Below are 17,993 nucleotides of genomic sequence, written 5' to 3'. Positions count from 1 at the left end.
CTTGTTGTAGGTGCTTTTCTTATTCTTGGCTTTTTCCTCCTTTCAAGGTTTAAAAAAATTGAAATCTCTTCCTGAGGAGGACAGGAGAGATTTAGTGTTAGAGAACACTGCTATTCTGAAGGAAATGTTATTAGTGCTGTATGCTAAAGTGAAACTCTCAACAACAGTGAGAATATAGTCTTGGGTACACTCCTGAAACAAGTACAGAGATTTCATGCAGGATTTGCTGTATCTGAGAGTTACTGTTACACAGCTGGATCTCAAGTTATATTCTTGCTTATTTCAAATACTGAATAAATCATACACTTCCACCAAGAGAGTGTGTTCTGGTAAAGATCAGAACATAATTTGTTTGTGTTACTAAATGTACATAAAGTGTAATGCCAGAATTTTCTCATTTTCTTATAATTTTCCTATAATTTTAAAACCAGGGTGGAAATAAAACTTCAGATGTAATTGATAGGACGATCCTATGGTTTTCAGTATGACCAGGTTAATTGTGAATGAAATGAAAGGTGAATGTCTATAGCATCTGGTACAGATAACTTAGTCATGTTTGAATTTCCAGATTTTTTTCTTCCTGAGGACAGCATGTGTAGGATTAAAGGCAAAGCCTTTATGTGTCTTTATGGGAATGACATGGGAAAATACCTTGGAAATGTTTATGGGTTTTATTTACTCCAGTTTTGAAGGACTGAGGGGTTAACTGTTTTTGCATTTCCTTCCAGTTAACTCTAAGCATGGAGGCTGAACATTAACTGAAATGCTGTTTGGGTTATTCATTTGTTAGTTGATAGTAGTGCCCTGTATTTTTCTTGTGTGTGACTTTCAACCATGACAGAGGAAAAAGCACTTTAATCAGGAAAAGGAAAAAAAACCCTCAGTAGGGTTAGACATAGGTGCTAAAGCTGTTCAGTTTCAAAGTATTGAAATATAAATGTTTCTTAAAAGTTGGGCTCAGGACTGTAACTTTGTCCTTTCCTGCTATGGTGCTAAGGAAGTTCAAATCAGATAACAGAACTGCAGAGATCCTTTTGAGCCATTGGATGTTTTTGACAAGCTGTTGTCTGTAATTTCCTTTTGAGGCGATGAATCTATTCTGAAAGGTAAGATATTTTAGACATTCTGATGACTAAGAAATTGGCCCCTTGTATTTCTAAAATATGTGAATGAAACAGAGATTTCAGCAAATGGAATGAGTATGGTGACTAACTGTAAAATAAGAGCAAGAGAAGGGCTATTGACATTTTTGTGTGCTTATACTGCTCAATTGTATCAAGCAATTGTCAGTTGAATTATGTTTTTCAGGTAACCTTTAGGCATGATTCTTCAACAGTGGAAGTGCAGGATGACCACATAAAGGGACCCTTAAAGGTAATAAATTTGGTTTATATTTTGCTAATGCTTTGAAAACTAATTTTTTAGTCTTTGACATAAATGTGCATATACAGTATGGGGTAACAGTGGAAGGTTCAGCTTATTTTACACAGGCCAGACAGGATCACAAAGCATGAAAGGCAATGCTGCAAAGTTAGAGGTAGCATACTCTGCATGTTAGCTTTTTCTTTTGTAGTTAAAAGGGTTGCAGCATAGGCTGGTGCAAGCCTCTTTTTCCTTTTTGCCTTGAAGCTAAGAAGTATGGCTGGCTCTGATTTTTAGTCACTGTTCCTTTTGAGAACTTGCTGGAGGATTTGATGGGAAAGCTCTTATACAAGAGTATGACATCACTCAAATTGGTTCTTGTTCCCCACCTGCTGGCAGGAAATAATCAGCTCAGTTAGTTGGCTTATTTTAGAGGCCTGTAAAAAGAAATTTGAGGGATACAAATACATTCAAGTGAAACTGGAAAAGTATGTTATATTTAACAACAAATAGGTTAGAAATTATCTCTTTTTGCTAATACAAAAGTGTTGAATTCACTGCCTGTTTTAGAAACTCTCCAGTGCTAAATGAGTTTTGTATTTCAGGTAGGAACTGTTGTAGAAGTGAAGAATCCAGATGGAACTTACCAGGAAGCAGTTATCAACAAATTAACAGATGCAAGTTGGTACACTGTAGGTAAGAGAAATATATATGTGTTTGTATAAAATTCATGACTTAAAAATAAGCCTGTGACCTGGACGTATCTTAAGCATGGTGAGAAAGCTTTTTTGGAGATGCTGAAGTGTTCAGAGTTTGTATGAAAAAGCCTCAAAAGTAAACTTATTTTGGGTTTTTAAAAGAAACTGCACCACTCACAAAATGAAATCAGGACACCAAATAAAGACCCAGTGAATTGTTCTATAATCAGTTATTTAATATGTTATTGCTAAATATTCTGAAGCAAAGTATGCTGTCATACTCCCTTAAAAAAAAGGCAAAGAAGTGCTTTTAAAACACAAGTTGGAACAGTTGATTTTCCATACTTCCAGACCTAGCTCTGGTAACAGCTGCTGTTAAAACGGACATAGGTTGTATTTATAAGAAATCCTCTCCTGTTTGTTTTACCTGTCTTCTAATGTGATGTTTCAGATGATAGATGATATATCTACATGTCCTCAAGCAAGTATAGTGTGGTTTGGTTTTCTTATTTTATATATATATTTTAAAGGCTTCATATACATGGATTTACTCTTTGATGCTGAGTATTAGCAGATCAGTCTGTCTTGGGAAAAGCTGGTCAGCTGTAGGATCATAACACAGATTCTATCTGTGCACTGCTGGAAATGAATTGATTCCTGAGAAACTGCATAAGCCTCTCCTGGGCATCGGATAAGTGAGGCAGGGGAAGATGAAGACCAGATCTTGGAAGAACTCTAGGAAGACTTAGTTGTTTTGAGGTATTATGGGTTGTTGATGAAGTGATGTTGAACAACAAGGGAAAGACCTAACTTTCCCTATTTCTGAAAAGAATAGAGATAGTGTTGCAGAAAATCTGCTTTCTTGTTGGAGAAGTGGCATCTTTTAATAAAGGAGAAATTGGGTTAGGATGGGGTGAAACATGAGGAACAAAGACAAGAATTAACATTATAGATAGTCTTTTGGTAATTAATACAGAAGTGGATCAGATATGAGAGCTTTTAAGAAGTAAATGGTATAGCTGATGTTAGAACTGTGTTGTGTGCATGTGTTTATGTTTCTGAGAAAGTGTGAGGTTAGCAGTTCAGCAAGAAGAGTAAGATAGGAGTCCATGCAGATTAAATTTTGAAGGTAGATGTCACGGAGTTCCAGTCTGTAAATCGTACTAAGATGTCTGTCAAAAATCCTGAACTTGAGAAATGGTTGAGGTATGGTTTCCAGCCTCAATTCTTACATTTTATAGATAAAAGTAGACAAAAGCGTGTTGACCTTGCAGAATCAGTGAAAAGAGCAAAGCTGCTGGCTGTGTAATGCACTTTAATAGAGGATTGACTCTTGCAGTGGGTGATTAGAATAGTCTTTGTCAGGAAGGTGAGTAGATTGAGACAGAAATTGTCTTTATAGACAGTGATGACTTTGCAGATCTGAGAGAAAGTCCTACTTTAAGAGATAGTTGCCATTTACCAGATTCCAGAGTTAGCACACATCTTAACCAGCAGTTACCTGATGTTGTCCCAGCACTTGTTGAGAAGCAAGTAATTATTCGTTTTGTTAATGGTTTTGTGAATAGAAGTACTGTGATTTGGTCAAAACCTGTGTGAAGGGATAGATTGTCTTGAAGCAGTACCTTTCCAAAAGATACTTAAGACCATATATGCCCCTGCAGCAGTATCTGGACATGAAAAACCATTTGGGGGCTGCTTGAGAGCTTTTAACACTGAAGGACAGGCAAGGTTGCTTTAAGAGCATCCCTGTCTGTTTTGTATTCATAAAGTGTTGTCTGAATAGAATTTGTACTTCTGTTTTTTTACATGTCTTTTTTGGATGCTACTGTTTTCCTACCAAAGGACAATAAGAACTCGATTAAATTTTTATAAAAACCCAACTTGTATAGTCTTTTAAAATTACTGTAGCACGGTTCATATACATATATATGTATGTATGTATGTATAAAAGCTGTTGTATATATACACACACAAATATATATATATGTGTGTGTGTATATATATCTACACACACATCCATCCATCCATGAATAGTCCTTGCTTGCCCTGTAAAAATTCCTCAAAGAGCTCAAGGTATTCCAGTCCTGGCAACTAGATACTGTTTCATCATTCATATAAATGTCTTTTGAAGTTTAATTGATATTCTTAACATTTAACTCTGTTTACTCTGAGGGGGAAAAAATTGAAATTGTTGGATTATTAGCTTTCCTAAAAATGCAGAATTGTGTATATTCAATAGTGATCTTATCCCCTCCTGCACTTTGTCATTATATTGGTTTTTCTCAGAATTCAAAGTGGTTTTAGTTACTGGAAGTTGCCTTTGCCCCCCTTTTCCTTACAGTTTCAGGATACATGATTTTAAATGCATTACCACTGTTGTATGTGAGCTCAGTAGGTTGTTCTCAAGATGTCCCATTAGATCAGAATGTCATATGCATTGCAGTCACTTGTGCCATTCTGGCCACACAAGGCTTGCAGGGAGGTGAAGCCTTTCCTCTGGAAGTATTCACGTTACGGAACAAGATCAGAAATCCCTCTGACAGGGAAGGGGCCACAAGCAGATTACCACACAGGACTCATAATGTGGCTGCCTATCTAGCTCTGAATAGGTTTTCCTCTGTTGTAGTCAGCTTATTTTCTGAAGTGGATAGATTTTCTTTCTCTTTATCTCTCATTATGTAAGGAGACTGTTATCTTAATTAACACAAACTGAATTAGGAACCTGCTGCCTTCTACTTCACTTAATAGGGAGTGCCTAATTATGCGTTGACCATTTGAAATGCAGTTCCAAATCTAAGTGGTGGTGTGTGCAGTTCTTGACATTGATATTTTTCAACAAATTTTGAAGTGACAAATGTGTGTCTCTGACTGATACTTTATCACTGAACACTGTTCCACAGTTACTCCAGTATATAATACAAACTGGGGGATGACAGTCACAGGTGGAAGTTTGTTATCGACAGTACTGAATTTTGCACAGCAATGAAAAATTCTCAGATCTAGATAAAACTTCCTTTTATATCGAATAAGTACTAGTCAAGATCTTTGATGTACCTTGTTTATTTTTGTATGTTTTTATTCAAATTAGTGTATGTTGAAGAGTATAGCATCGACTCTCTGAAAGCCAGACATGGCTGAAAAGTAATCTCTCTAATCTTGCTGGGTGACAGCCATTCTCCTAAAAGTGTTATTTTGATCTGTTGATGGACAGAATAGAAGATTTGAATGAAGGTTAAAGAGATATGTTAAGAAATTGCAGAAATTATTATTTTTAATGTAATATTTTAATCTAAAATATGGTGTTTCTGTGCCCACAAAAGTCTTCAAGGTCACTGCAGTATGGAGACAAGAATGTAGCTGTTACAATGGTCAGGAGGGGAGAAAAGATTTGTTGATGTCTCACTGCACAGTACAAGCAAAGCCTGAGACTCAAAACTTTCCAGAGTTTTCATCTGTTAAGTACCTGAAGAAGACTTGACAAAAGCTTTCTTTTTATATCACCCATTTATCAGCTTCTGAAGACCCCACCTTAAATGTCTTTGGTGCATTTTAGGATTCAAAAGGATGATGTAGCTGAATCAACTGTATTATAAACTTGTTTCCAGTTGACCTGTTGATAGCAGAGGTTGCAAAAAGTCTGGAAACTGGGAGCTCCACAGTTCTGTCAGGACAGCTGGTTTTGATAATTGTCAGCACTTTGACTATTGTCATCTTCCTTAGCCTGATATCACTGTTGTTTTATAGCATAGTTGAATGAAGTAATAGAGAAAGACACTGAACTTTCATGTAACTTTAAGTTGTATTTTTTTCTGTTAGTACCCATTTATGTTTCTCCCTAGTCAGCATATCTTCTACTTTAATAATGTGTTAAGTTCTGGTTACGTAATAAAGTTCTGTAAAAATTGTAAATGTTAGAAGGATAGTTTTTGAATTCTAGCATATATTTAATTTTGTGTCCTGATCCATGAATTGTCTGCTCAGCTACTGGTTGCTAAAGATTCCTTTTGACATGTGCAAGCTGTGGTGACACGGCAGGCAATGTATTTGGTCAGTCTGTGAAATGCTTTACTGGATATACAGCATTATCTGGGTATAGCTTTGTTTTAAGAATTGGCTACAGGAATATATATGCCATTCTTTCTGATATCTAAATGAATCAATAATATCTTGATTTAAAAAGAAAATCTTTTTCTTTCCTCACTTGTTACCTGGTGACAGTATTTGATGATGGTGATGAGAAGACTCTGAGACGCTCTTCCCTCTGTTTAAAAGGAGAAAGACATTTTGCTGAAAGCGAGGTAACTGAAGGAGTTCTGTATTGCAACTTTTTATTTAGAAAAATGTAAAAGTAATATTTTTAGTACCTCAGTCTTTAGTATGTTCTGTACATCCATGCTGCTAAAAATGGAGGTTGTGTACAGTACAGTCTGGCTTACTCTGTTTTAAAATCAAGAAATTGATTCAAGAGTTGGACTTAATGATCCTTGTGGGTCCCTTCCAACTCAGAATAGTCTGTGAAACCTCTGTGAAAACTGAAATACAGTTACATTTTATCAAACTGGAAGTTAAGAGGCAAAATCAGCATTTCATCTTTTTCATTTTTATATTGAAAGTTCACAAATTTTAGATCACTCACAAAATTTGCAATCACACAACTGTTTTGCTTTGTGTAAGAAATTATCTGTAAATAGGGAAAATCATAATATGATTATGACATAAAATTAATATCAATTCTAACGCAAAAAATTGATGTGCTTTTCACAGTTCTGCTCGATTTTAGATAGATGATCAAGATTTGTAATAGCTGATAAACCCGAAAGATGAATACTTTCAAAAGGCTAATAATAAGTTGTTGTTACTTGTGAATTTCTCAACAGTTACCGGTATTTTGAAGGTGGTTCATGTCTTAAAGGTGACTTGCCTGTTAAAATGTGCATACATTTGTAGCAAATTGTGAATAGTTGCACTTTCAGAATGAGGGTTATTCCTTCATCTTATGTAAGACAATCTGGACTGATGGGCAGATTTATGTAAACATGTTTGCTTATTGGACAGCTACTGCAGATGGGCTTTTTTGCTCTACATAAATATGCTGTTAGTATTGTAGTCAGATAAGCCTGTTGTTTGTGTACTGTGTTCATGGGAAGGTTCAGAAACCCTCCAGAATCCTAAGTCAGGAATAAACACATGTAAAGAAGGAGCCATAATTAGATGCCTAAGTCTGGATTCAGATATAAATGCTGTAATTTTAGAGATTTTGGTGTTCCTTCAATTAGCTCCGTTATTAATGATCAGCACAACTGAAGATTGGATTTCTTCTATTCCATAAATACTACTTTAATATGGTTTCAGGGGTATTACCTTATAGTAAGCAATTTAAAATTTTACTCTATATATATTGCTTTGTGACCTGTTTGGCTGAAGTAGAATAATTTGTATTATTTTGTCAGATTCAAAACAGTCTTATATTCAGATGATGGCTACTTCTCATTTTATCATCTTTTTTAATGTCTTAGGTTTTGATGTTTTGCCAAATGTCACTGATATGCAATCCATTGTCATGAGCCCTCAATGAAACACATGTTGTGCATTTCTAATAATTACCTTGTGATTGCACAGCTCCTCAGCAGGGAAAATTGCATCTCAAATTTCTTTTTTAATTAGACCAGTGCCCCACACTTGTCTTGTTTCAATGTTACTTTAGCTTCATCTCTGACTTCCCAAATGTGTGGTGTAGAGTCTTTTAGGATGTCCACCACACTCAGAAATAGTCATGCATTTGTTTTCAGATTCCAAAAAGCCAGATTTGCTGTCTCTGTGTTAGTTCTGTGACATGGATTATGTTTAAGATTCTTGTTGGTGTTATGTTTAAAAATTCATACACAACAAAGAAGTTTAAGTCAGAGGACTGTTTTTAATTTGGAAGGTTTTCTCCCTTCTTTCAAAGAACAGGAGCAAGTGGCTGTACAAAAAGCTCATGTGTACCAGGAACCTTTAAATCTGGAATGATTATAATTTAAACAGTTAACAACAGCCTTAGAGGAAGAAGATACTGCACATCCATGAATTCTTTCTATTGAAGCATTCTTCCTGAACAGGGAAAGTTTGTTTTCCCTCTCTTTTTGTTTTGATGCTGATAAAGCATCAATTAGCACCCTCTCAATTATCAATATAGCAGCCTCTTTTAAATTGTTTTAGAATCTCTCTCACATGCCAAATTATTAATTACTGACAAAAATACAATTAACTTGTCATATTTGCTGCTACTGAGTTCTCTTTCAGCTTCATTTCAAAGGGGACCTTTTTTCATTTTTAAGTAGGTGATTGGATGTTTAGTCTAATGACAGGACAGGCAGAAATTTCATCCAGTAGAGATGGAATATCCCAGGTCATCACAATACCTGATAATCATTTCTCTGTGTTTTAATGGTCCAAAGGCAGGGAAGAGTTGTCTGTGTGTTTTGGACAAAAATTCAGTTTTGCAGAGAAAGTTTTGGAAAAGAAGATATGTGATTTACTTCTGTATTTCTTTTGTAATGGGAAAGTCTCTATTGGAAAAAAATTAATGAAGCATGTGGTTTGGAGAATAACTTATGCCAAGTTTTTCATATGTGTATTTCTACATTTCAACAGACATTAGATCAGCTTCCACTCACCAATCCTGAACACTTTGGGACTCCTGTTATAGGAAAGAAAACAAACAGAGGAAGGAGATCCAATCACATGTAAGTTAAATATCTTGATACCTGTGCTGTGTGTAACAATTCCGAAGCTTTCAGTATGTGTGTAGTTTTATGATTTGTATGTTGAGGCTTCTTGTACTCAAAAAACAGGAGGCTGGATGAAAAATGTTTAGTGTTCAGATTGAAAGTCATGTTCATGTGTATTGTTGCATATAAGCATTTCAAATCTTTGTGTAATCAAGATATAAAATAGCACCAGGTATAGCCAAGAGTTTTTTCTTGGTTTTATTAAGTAAAAACAAAAATGGCACACCAAGTGGAAATGGGGTGTTAAACTATGGTCAGAAGCATCTCAGTAGTAGACTGTTAGTGTTATAAATGTGTTGGACTCAAGACTGAAATTAGTGTAGTCTTTGTCCAGCTGATATGAAGTCTTTGTACGAGGCCCCAGAATTCTCCTGTAGACCTTCAGTTTCTCTTTACAGGATGTCTGAAGGGCTTTTAGGAATAGGTGAAGATAATTAGAGAATCACAGAATGGGTCAGGTTGAGAGGAACCACAGTGGGTCCCACAACCAGCCTCCCTGTCAAGCAGGGTCATCCAAGAGCACAGGGCACAGACACTTCAGGAATATCTTCAGTGAGGGGAAACTCCACAGCCTCTCTGGGCAGTCTATCCCAGTGCACAGTCACCCACACAATAAAGAAGTCCTTCCTCATGTTCAGGGGGAACTTCCTGTGTAACAGTTTCTGCCTGTTGCTTCCATTAAGGTTTGCAGCAAAACTTACTCATAGATAAACGAAGTTCAAGAGTAATGACTTGATTTCCTGGGGGCCAAAATTGGTAGTTGTGATCTTGATAAATCAGTGCTAAGTAATCCAGTGACTGTTCTCTGTTTGTGGGTGGGTTGTAGGGTTTCTTTTTTTTTTCCCTGTGTGTGGGGGGAAGCTTTTGTGTGACTTTTTCATTTTTGTTTGCTCTTGTATTTTTGGTTTGGTTAAAGTTTTTAGGTGGTACTCGTTCTCATGCTTGGGCTGGCCTTTTGCACTCTTTTTGGTAGCTTGGAATAAATGTTGCCTCGTACATGTCAAGGTGCTATAAATTTACTCATAAAATCATTGATTTACTCATTTGTGATGTAGGGGAGGAAAAAGCTGGAGTTACTGCAGAGAACATGATTGCAGCATCTTTGGTGTCTGTGACTGGGTTGTTGTCTTCTCTGTTTCTTTAACTGTACACATTATTATGTAAGAAGCAACACATCTTTATCTTAGGATTAATACTGACTTAACTGAGTAACAACACAAATTGCAGAGATATTGGCATAACTGAGCTAAGTAGTCTCTCTAAAACAGTCCTGGCTTTCTCTCTAGTCCTTGACTTCTTTCTCTTCCCACGAGAGATTATTGAACCTCAGAAAGTATGTCTGAAAGACTTTCATACTGTATTTTAAAAGAAACCACTACTTAAAAAAAAACAAAAACAAAACAAAAGAACAACCAGATGTTGAGGAAAAGAAAACCAAAATAATGCTTTATCAGCACTGGAAATAACATCAAATTAAGATGGGGAAAAATAATACATAGTCATTCACCTTAGACTGTACTATCAGTTGTCTTTTGTTACACAAATGCTAACTGTGAGTTTTTTGTTAATGCTGAATTTTGTACTCAAAAGCAGTTATGTGAAAAATGGAAGATGGCTTTTAAAATTATGCTGCTTGTGCTCATTGAACATGCTGTATATTTTCTGAGAATGAACCTTCAAAGTGACTAGTAAGAAAGGATATCTAGAGAGAATGTCAGGAGTGCCTGGGTATATTTTATTTTACTTTTTTGTGAATCAGTTGCAGGTTATTTTAGTTAGAGTGGTTTTCGTACATTTAATCTCCCCATATGATCAAAACCAGGTGCAACTCTGTGCTTGAACAGTGAAAACTGTGAGCCAAAAACCTTTTAAAATCAAAATGTATTTGCAGCTTTGCCCATCTACTTACAGTCTAACACTTCATTCAATGTGAAATTGAAACAGTCATCAAAATGCTTTACTGCACATCTTTAAAGAACTGTTTAAAGAGAAATAGACTTCTTTTTCTCTTTGTTATTCATCTTTATAGCTGATATTTCTTCTTCAGAGATTTGTCCTTTCTCAAAACAGCCTTTTATTCTGTATGGCTGTTGAAGTAAAAGCCTAGAGAGATTAAGAGGGAAAACCAAAACAGTTCAGCTTCACGTTGGTCCAAAGCTACAACTGCAACAGTATTTTTGAACAGTTCTTCTGTAGAGTGGCCTCACTTTCAATGCCCTGACAGTGCATTTCTCTTGCTCCATGTGGATGCATGGTGGTATTTTGTTTGGGATTTGCACGTGTTACTAGGAAATGTGTATTTCTATGTTTGTAATGTTTGAATTGCTACTGTGATGTAATTATAAATATTTCTATTAATTTTTATGCCGAAACACTTAACAGGCAATTCAAGTCACTGTTACTTACACCTCTTTGACAATTGGCTTTGGATCTCCTGTAATTATAATATGCAAGTTTTGAATGGTTGAGTTTTAAGTCTCTTTCTATTGTTTAGTCCTGAAGAAGAATCTTCATCCTCTTCCAGCGATGAAGATGAAGATGATAGGAAACAAAGTGATGAGTTATTAGGAAAAGTTGTGTGCGTGGACTGCTTCAGTGTGGATAAGAAGAAAGCTCTGTGGTTTCCAGCCTTGGTAAGAGTTTTGTCTTTATTATAATTTAGTAAAGCTTTCTTTCGTTTTCTGGGAACCAAAGAAAAGTGTGGGTTTTTTTAATTTTGGTGTTTTTATTAGAACTTTATATAGTTTTTCAAACTGGACTTGTATCATAATAGTTACAGGAAATATTATATATCCAAATGTATTTGTTTACAAAAAAGGGATTGCTAATGTGGCTTTAGTTTTTCCAAACAACCAGAGCTTGTTGACCTAACCCCAGCTCAGCAGTGTGTTTAGTACTATTGAACTAAAATTTCAGGGCTTTTTTCCTAAGTTATTGCATGTCAGTTTTCTGAATTACTGAGTTTTATCAAGGAAGAATAGATAAAAGTACAAAGAGGGGGAAGTTTATTGATTATAGAGACATTATTTTTCAAGGTTCAATATAAACACATTTGATAATAAAAACAGATGTTTCTTCTTGGTCACTGTGGTAGATGGTAGAGAACTGACAATAAATTTCCTTTAAAATTACATTGTAGCCTTTCAGTACAGATATTTTCTCTCTTCCTTTATTCTGTCCTAGAGGCACTTTTTAACAAATAAAATTATAATAAAATATCACAACTAGTCTAGGAATTGCATATAGACTGACTGATGTATTTGGAAAATAATACATTTGTATATGTAGTACCTTCTATTATAATGCTTTTAAATTTATTTTTTTATTAATTGTAAGTATTTGATATATTTCTCCCTGGCAATCAAAGCTTAACATGCTTATTTAATTTCAGGAAGACTTGTGCCCTGCTTTTGAAAAGATGCCATGCAGTAACATTTAACTGTTCTTAGTGTGTGCAATAGCTCTCAATTGCAGCTTTCTACTTGTCACCTGCTGTGTCTAGTAATGCAGTCCAGTGGCTTTCCAGCAGGACTTCTTTTGGGGAAGTTGTTGGAAGAAAATGAGTCACTGAAGTCTTTACAACAAGGGAGAGGGCAGAACGTGCTGCAAGGAGATTCCATGCTAATGGCAGAGAGCTTTGGGACAAGTTTCCAGTAATAAACAGGAAAATCCAGATGTTTCTCTGCTGAAAGCTGTCTCCAAGATGGATGCAGAATGACCTGCCTCACAGCTGCTCTCAAAGAGGTGGTCAGTGATTCTGGCTTGAGCAGTTCTGTGTCACTGTGTTGGGTTTGCCCTTCTGGTCATGCTCATGGGATACACCAGTTTCCATGGCAGGCCTTGAGCTTGGCTGTGACTGATGTAGTGCTGCTCAGGATAGCTGTGGGTCAGAGTAACTGAACTGTTGCTTCTGCTCTGAAGGTTCAGGAGAGATACACAGTTAATTCTTTGGTTTTCAGATGAAGATTGGAAAAGCTCATTCTTTATGGAAAGGTTCCTGCAATGAATGAGAAGCACTAGGGTGTTAAAGTTTGAGGGTGAAGCTTGTTAACTCTGAAATAGCTTATCCTAGATTAACTCTTACTTTAGTAATCAGGTTTATAGCTCTGCATCATAGTAAGTTTATTTTTTTGTTGTTGTTATAATCCCCTCCCCAGTAGCTTTGCCTCTTGGCTCTTTTACCTTGTAAGCAGGTTACCTCTGCTGTATCAACAAAGTAATCTTATGTTATTGCTGATAAATTTTGTGTTAACTTTATATTATGGTAAATGTAATCATGTGAATAGTCAAATGAAAATTGAGGTTTAATATGCTTTACTTTGTTATGTGTACAGATATACTTTGTGTACATAAGCACAGAGGACTTTGTGCAAGTTTATTATGTGAAAAGAAGTCCAGGGATTAGTCTAAACCTCTACAGCAAATAACAATTAAGATTAGTAGTGGAAACTGAGCATTTTGGATATCAGCCCCTTAACCAGATAGCCTATCACTTGGAAATCTAAAACTGTAGAGGTCTACATTTGGTAAAAACTATTTTGAGGTCTCAGTGATTGAATACATTGTTTTAATACTGTGTACATGTTTGGGTTGGGTTTTTTTACTTTGTTTACTTGCTTGTTTTTGTTGGTTCTGGAGGGAAGTGGTGATTACAGTGACTAATTATAATTGTAAAAAAAGGCCTAAAAGTTGCTCCTTATGTCAAAGACTGTGATTTAGTAAGCTTTGTAGCATTCCTTAGTTTTAATGTGTACTTAAAGGCTTTTGGAAGGTGTAGAGGGGAAATCTGCCTGCAGCATTTTCAGAAAATTGAATTTACATAGGATCATCTCTTTCATCCTCCTATGATTCCAGTGGAGTTTGTTTTGCAAGAAAATTGTGAAAATTTAATTCAGGCAAAATTGAGGTGATGTTGCTTGATGTAAAGGCACTAGATGAGGTTGTGGTAAGCTGTTTTCCAACCTCTGAATGGATTTCTGACTGCTAAGATCTTGATGCTTCTATAAAATCTATAGCTAAAGCCTGAAGGGCCTCCCTCCATCTTTAAAGAGCTGGGATTTGCACTTGTCTGTTTAAAATAGAGGATGTTAATCACTGTCTTTTACCTCGATACTGCAAACTGTATCTCAAATTGCATTTCAGTTAGAAAGTTGTAGTTTTGTAAAATAATTCCTTTGAAGACTGTAGAGTGCACTGGATTTCGAGACTTGGGCTGTTAACTTTTATTTCGCTTGAGAAGCATGTTTAGCCTGTGGTCCAGCCTGTGCTCTTATATTTAGCCTGTGCAACTCTGCTTCCAAATTATTTACCTTCTGCAATGCAATATAGCTGCTGACCTTTGTAAGGAGGGCAAGGAAGCTTTGGTCACCCAGTGCCTTTTCATGTTTGGTGGAAAATTAGAATTGAAACACAACAGTTGATGTAACAGAGAAAAAGTATTTATCTGGGCTAAAGTAATTTGCTCCTCCTTGGGGTTTTATAGCAGCCAGAATTAGAATCACAGAATCATAGAATCAGTTGGGTTGGAAAGACCTCCAAGATCATCAAGTCCAACCCTTGGTCCAACTCCAGTACATTTACCAGATCATGGCACTCAGTGCCACGGCCAATCTCAGTTTAAAAACCTCCAGGGATGGTGAATCCACCACTTCTTTGGGCAGGCCATTCCACTGCCTGATTATTCTCTCTGTATAGAATTTTTTTCTGCTCTCCAACTTAAATTTCCCCTGGCAGAGCTTGAGCTCGTGCCCCCTTGTCCTATTGTTAGCTGCCTAATTCTCCTAACTTTCAGGGAACTACACACATTTTGAGAGATGAGTGATGAAGAGAGTTGCTTTCTGTTCTATAACTCTGGAAATGCAGTAGATATATATATTTTTAATTAAATTTCTGAAGCTTTTTATTAAAAAACTGGTTTAACAAAACTTAAATAGCTTTTAAAAATTGCAGGAAATAATTGATATGTTGTCTCTGTGCTAGACTTGATTAGTCTGCTTCTCAAATTAGAGAATCTGTCATAATACTTGTACTTGAGGCGCTCTTCTAGGTAGATGGCTTAGTAGTCTTCCATTATAAAATTGCATTTTATAAGCCTTTGTTCTTCAAACTGTGTGTGATTACATCCTTGCCATTTCTGGAGGTTTTCAGAAGTAGTCTTTATCTTGGGTGGCAGCATTTGTAGACTTTCTGTCTTTTTAGGATGAGGACTAGAATAAGCTGTAGTGGCATGACAGATACCTTTTGTCAGAATGCTGTTCTCATGTCCCTGTCAGCAGCTGTCAGTTCTCTCTAGGAAGTGAGCACGAACTCATGCATTCAGTCATTTCAGGAGGTCGTTACTCCTGTGTTTTGAGGGAACTCATTTGCTCTCGTCTCAGTGTTGCTACAGAGAAATGAGCCCAAAAGCTTTTTGAGAATCATTGGTATCTGCTATTACTGTCCTGTTTTTCCTTTTTCTCTCTAAACTTTGCATTTGTAATATCTTTGCAGGTGGTTTGTCCAGACTGTAGCGATGATATTGCAGTGAAAAAAGACAATATTCTCGTTCGCTCATTCAAGGATGGCAAATTGTGAGTAGGAATGTAGAGGTTGATAAATGAATGAAATTTATACCAGTTAAGTGAAATGTGGTATGAGACGTGTTGGGTAAAGTATTAATAACATCAGTAAGCTGAGTAAGTTTCTGCCAAGATATTTCTAATGTTTAAAAAACTGTTAACAGTGTACCTTGTAATGAAATTAGTCTTTGTCATTACTAATAATGGGTGCATAAATCTATCTGTCTTAATTTCATTGTCACAGTTGTGACAAACAAAGCAGTATTACGTGACTTCAGGAGTTGCCTGAGCCTCTCCTGCTGTGGTTGGAGTAGAGCTTTGCTTTTCAGGGTTGTGGCCATAAGCTTATCCAGCTACTGAAGGGTGGGTGGGAGTGTGTGCCTGCATGCACGTACACCACATGCACACACAGAAATCCTCTTTCTTGTTTTGAGGTGGTAAGACATATGTTTATCTCAGTCTGGACTGCAACTGCATCTTGTCATGTTTCTTGAAAAGGACTGTAATACTACTTAAAGTAGGAGAAAGAATAAAGAAATGTAGAAAACCAAACTGAATGGTGTTTGCAACAGAATAAGGATCATTGTGTTCTTACAGAACAACAGAATTATTTTTCTAAGTTTGTTTTTATTTTTAAAATTGCAGTTATTTATTTGGTTTGGTTCAATTTGTCAGAATGTTTTGCTGAAAGGATATTGAAATATTTAAGTTTTGTTGTGGTTGAATTACTTACTACATGTAGGCTCTCACTTTATCATTTGATAGCTCTTCAGCCATCTGTGCATGTCACCAAAGAAGCACAGGGATGTGCACACAGGCACATATCTACCCCCAGCTCCACAGAGCTGCAGTTCAGATTTGCTTCCTTGGTTATAGCCACAGCAGAAATCAGAAAGTGCTTTGTTGTTTCAGTTTGGAAGTCTTTCCTTTCATATGGACTACTTATACAAATACTCAATTATGTTTTAAGAGAGAGAGGGTTCTAAATTAACATTAAATTAATGTGAGGTTTTTGTTAAGTATTATATATTTGGGAGATTCCAGAAATTACCTGCTCAGGGAATTAGCATGCTTTCTTCAGCATGCTTGCTTTAGTATGCAGTGAATGTGTGTAGGGGGTCAAACCAATTTCATTTAGAATTTCTGTTTTTAATCCACAGACTAATACTGTACCAGACTAACACTATAGAATTGTCAAGATATACTTCAGATTCTTCTTTTATATATTTTTAAGTGTGTTACAGTCTCAGTGATAGCTCTGTATCATACTGTTATTCTGCCTTTAAAATAATTTTTTTTAACCCTTTCTAAATTCTCTAGCGTTTCTGTGCCAAGGAAAGATGTCCGGGAGATCAGTGAAACTTCACCAAAGCCTGACGCTTTGTTAAAACAAGGTAAAAATACCTTTCTGTGAGAAAACATCTGTATGTATTTACTTAGTTACATAAATTGCACTAAATTTATGGCAGATTGGTTCATGTCTTAAAAATGCCAAAATACAGGATCTTTTCTTATAGAATAATGTATTAGAAGAAAACACTTCTGAGAAGCTAGAGGGATGTTTTTTAAACAAACAAATAAAACCTAACAAACCCCATGAAAACCAGCATGCCTCCCCCCACCTACTGCAGTTGTGCCACACAAAGGATATAATCATACAGCACGTGTTGGCCGTATAGGTTCTTTTAGTATTTGTCCATTTGCTTTAGATCTTCATAGAATTAGTCTCACAATAGTACCCCTAATAGTTACAAGTAAGTTGCCTTTATGACTCTCAAGAATCTGGAATTGTGGATTAATTTGAAAGTTAGTGTGGTGAACCTTTGAATTAGCTTTTGCTTGTTTCTTCCTCCTTGTCCTCCCTGTTCAGTGTATATAAATCACAGTGTAAACCTGTTGGATAATGGTTTTCTCAGTTAAACTTTCATGCATGGCCTATGCAGAGGATCCTTATTTGTGCCTGTGGACACTGAGGTGGTAATAATGCTGTTAATAGCTCTGAATAACTTGATGTGCAGAGAACACTTATGCCAGTCTGACTGGGTAAGACAAGTAACGATGGACAACAGGCAGTGGCTGTTGAGGTTCTTTGAATTTGGAGATGGAATTGTTAATTAACAGTCTTTCCTTCTTCTCCCCTTCCCCCTCACCCCTGATTACCCTTTTTCTAATTAAAATATATGGTCCAACTTCCTGCACTGTTAACAAATTGTGGTTCTTTTACAGCTTTCGACCAAGCCCTTGAATTCCGTAAGAACAGAACTGTTCCTAGTAACTGGAAAACAGAATTGAAAGAAGACAGCTCCAGCAGTGAAGCTGAGGAAGAGGAAGAGGATGAAAAAGAAAAGGAGGATAACAGCAGTGAGGAAGAGGCAAGTGAAGTTAGTAAAGGGCACAGATAAATATTAGGTGATAAAGGGCTGATAAATACTAGCAAGGCTGTAATATTCAAGTAGGCCTTTCTGACATTAGGGAACATTTAACATATTAACATAGGCATTATTGAGTACCTCTCTCTCATTCTGGTCTACTGAAGAATTGCTTTACTGCAAGCTGTTGTTCTGGATACCCTGATATAAAGAAAAGAGCTTTTGATCAAGGCA

General features: G+C 36.2%; 1 protein-coding gene across 5 annotated transcripts in view; it reads left to right on the top strand.

Moving 5' to 3' along the window:
- The window catches only part of ARID4B (AT-rich interaction domain 4B), an 89,172-nt gene that overhangs the window by 32,830 nt on the left and 38,349 nt on the right, over positions 1-17,993 (top strand). For 3 of the 5 annotated variants that reach the window (XM_071549592.1, XM_071549589.1, XM_071549590.1), the window contains 8 exons: positions 1,291-1,374; positions 1,968-2,058; positions 6,282-6,361; positions 8,697-8,788; positions 11,328-11,466; positions 15,323-15,402; positions 16,711-16,784; positions 17,617-17,762. In XM_071549592.1, the coding sequence (XP_071405693.1) occupies positions 1,291-1,374; positions 1,968-2,058; positions 6,282-6,361; positions 8,697-8,788; positions 11,328-11,466; positions 15,323-15,402; positions 16,711-16,784; positions 17,617-17,762 (786 nt within the window). The remainder of the gene's footprint in view (positions 1-1,290; positions 1,375-1,967; positions 2,059-6,281; positions 6,362-8,696; positions 8,789-11,327; positions 11,467-15,322; positions 15,403-16,710; positions 16,785-17,616; positions 17,763-17,993) is intronic. The other 2 variants (XM_071549593.1, XM_071549591.1) reach the window with 1 other exon arrangement.

This window comes from Pithys albifrons, chromosome 2 (assembly GCF_047495875.1).
Source record: "Pithys albifrons albifrons isolate INPA30051 chromosome 2, PitAlb_v1, whole genome shotgun sequence".
In the NCBI taxonomy this organism is placed as follows: domain Eukaryota; kingdom Metazoa; phylum Chordata; class Aves; order Passeriformes; family Thamnophilidae; genus Pithys; species Pithys albifrons.
Note: the sequence above shows the minus strand (reverse complement) of the source record. Positions and strands in the feature narration are given on the sequence as shown.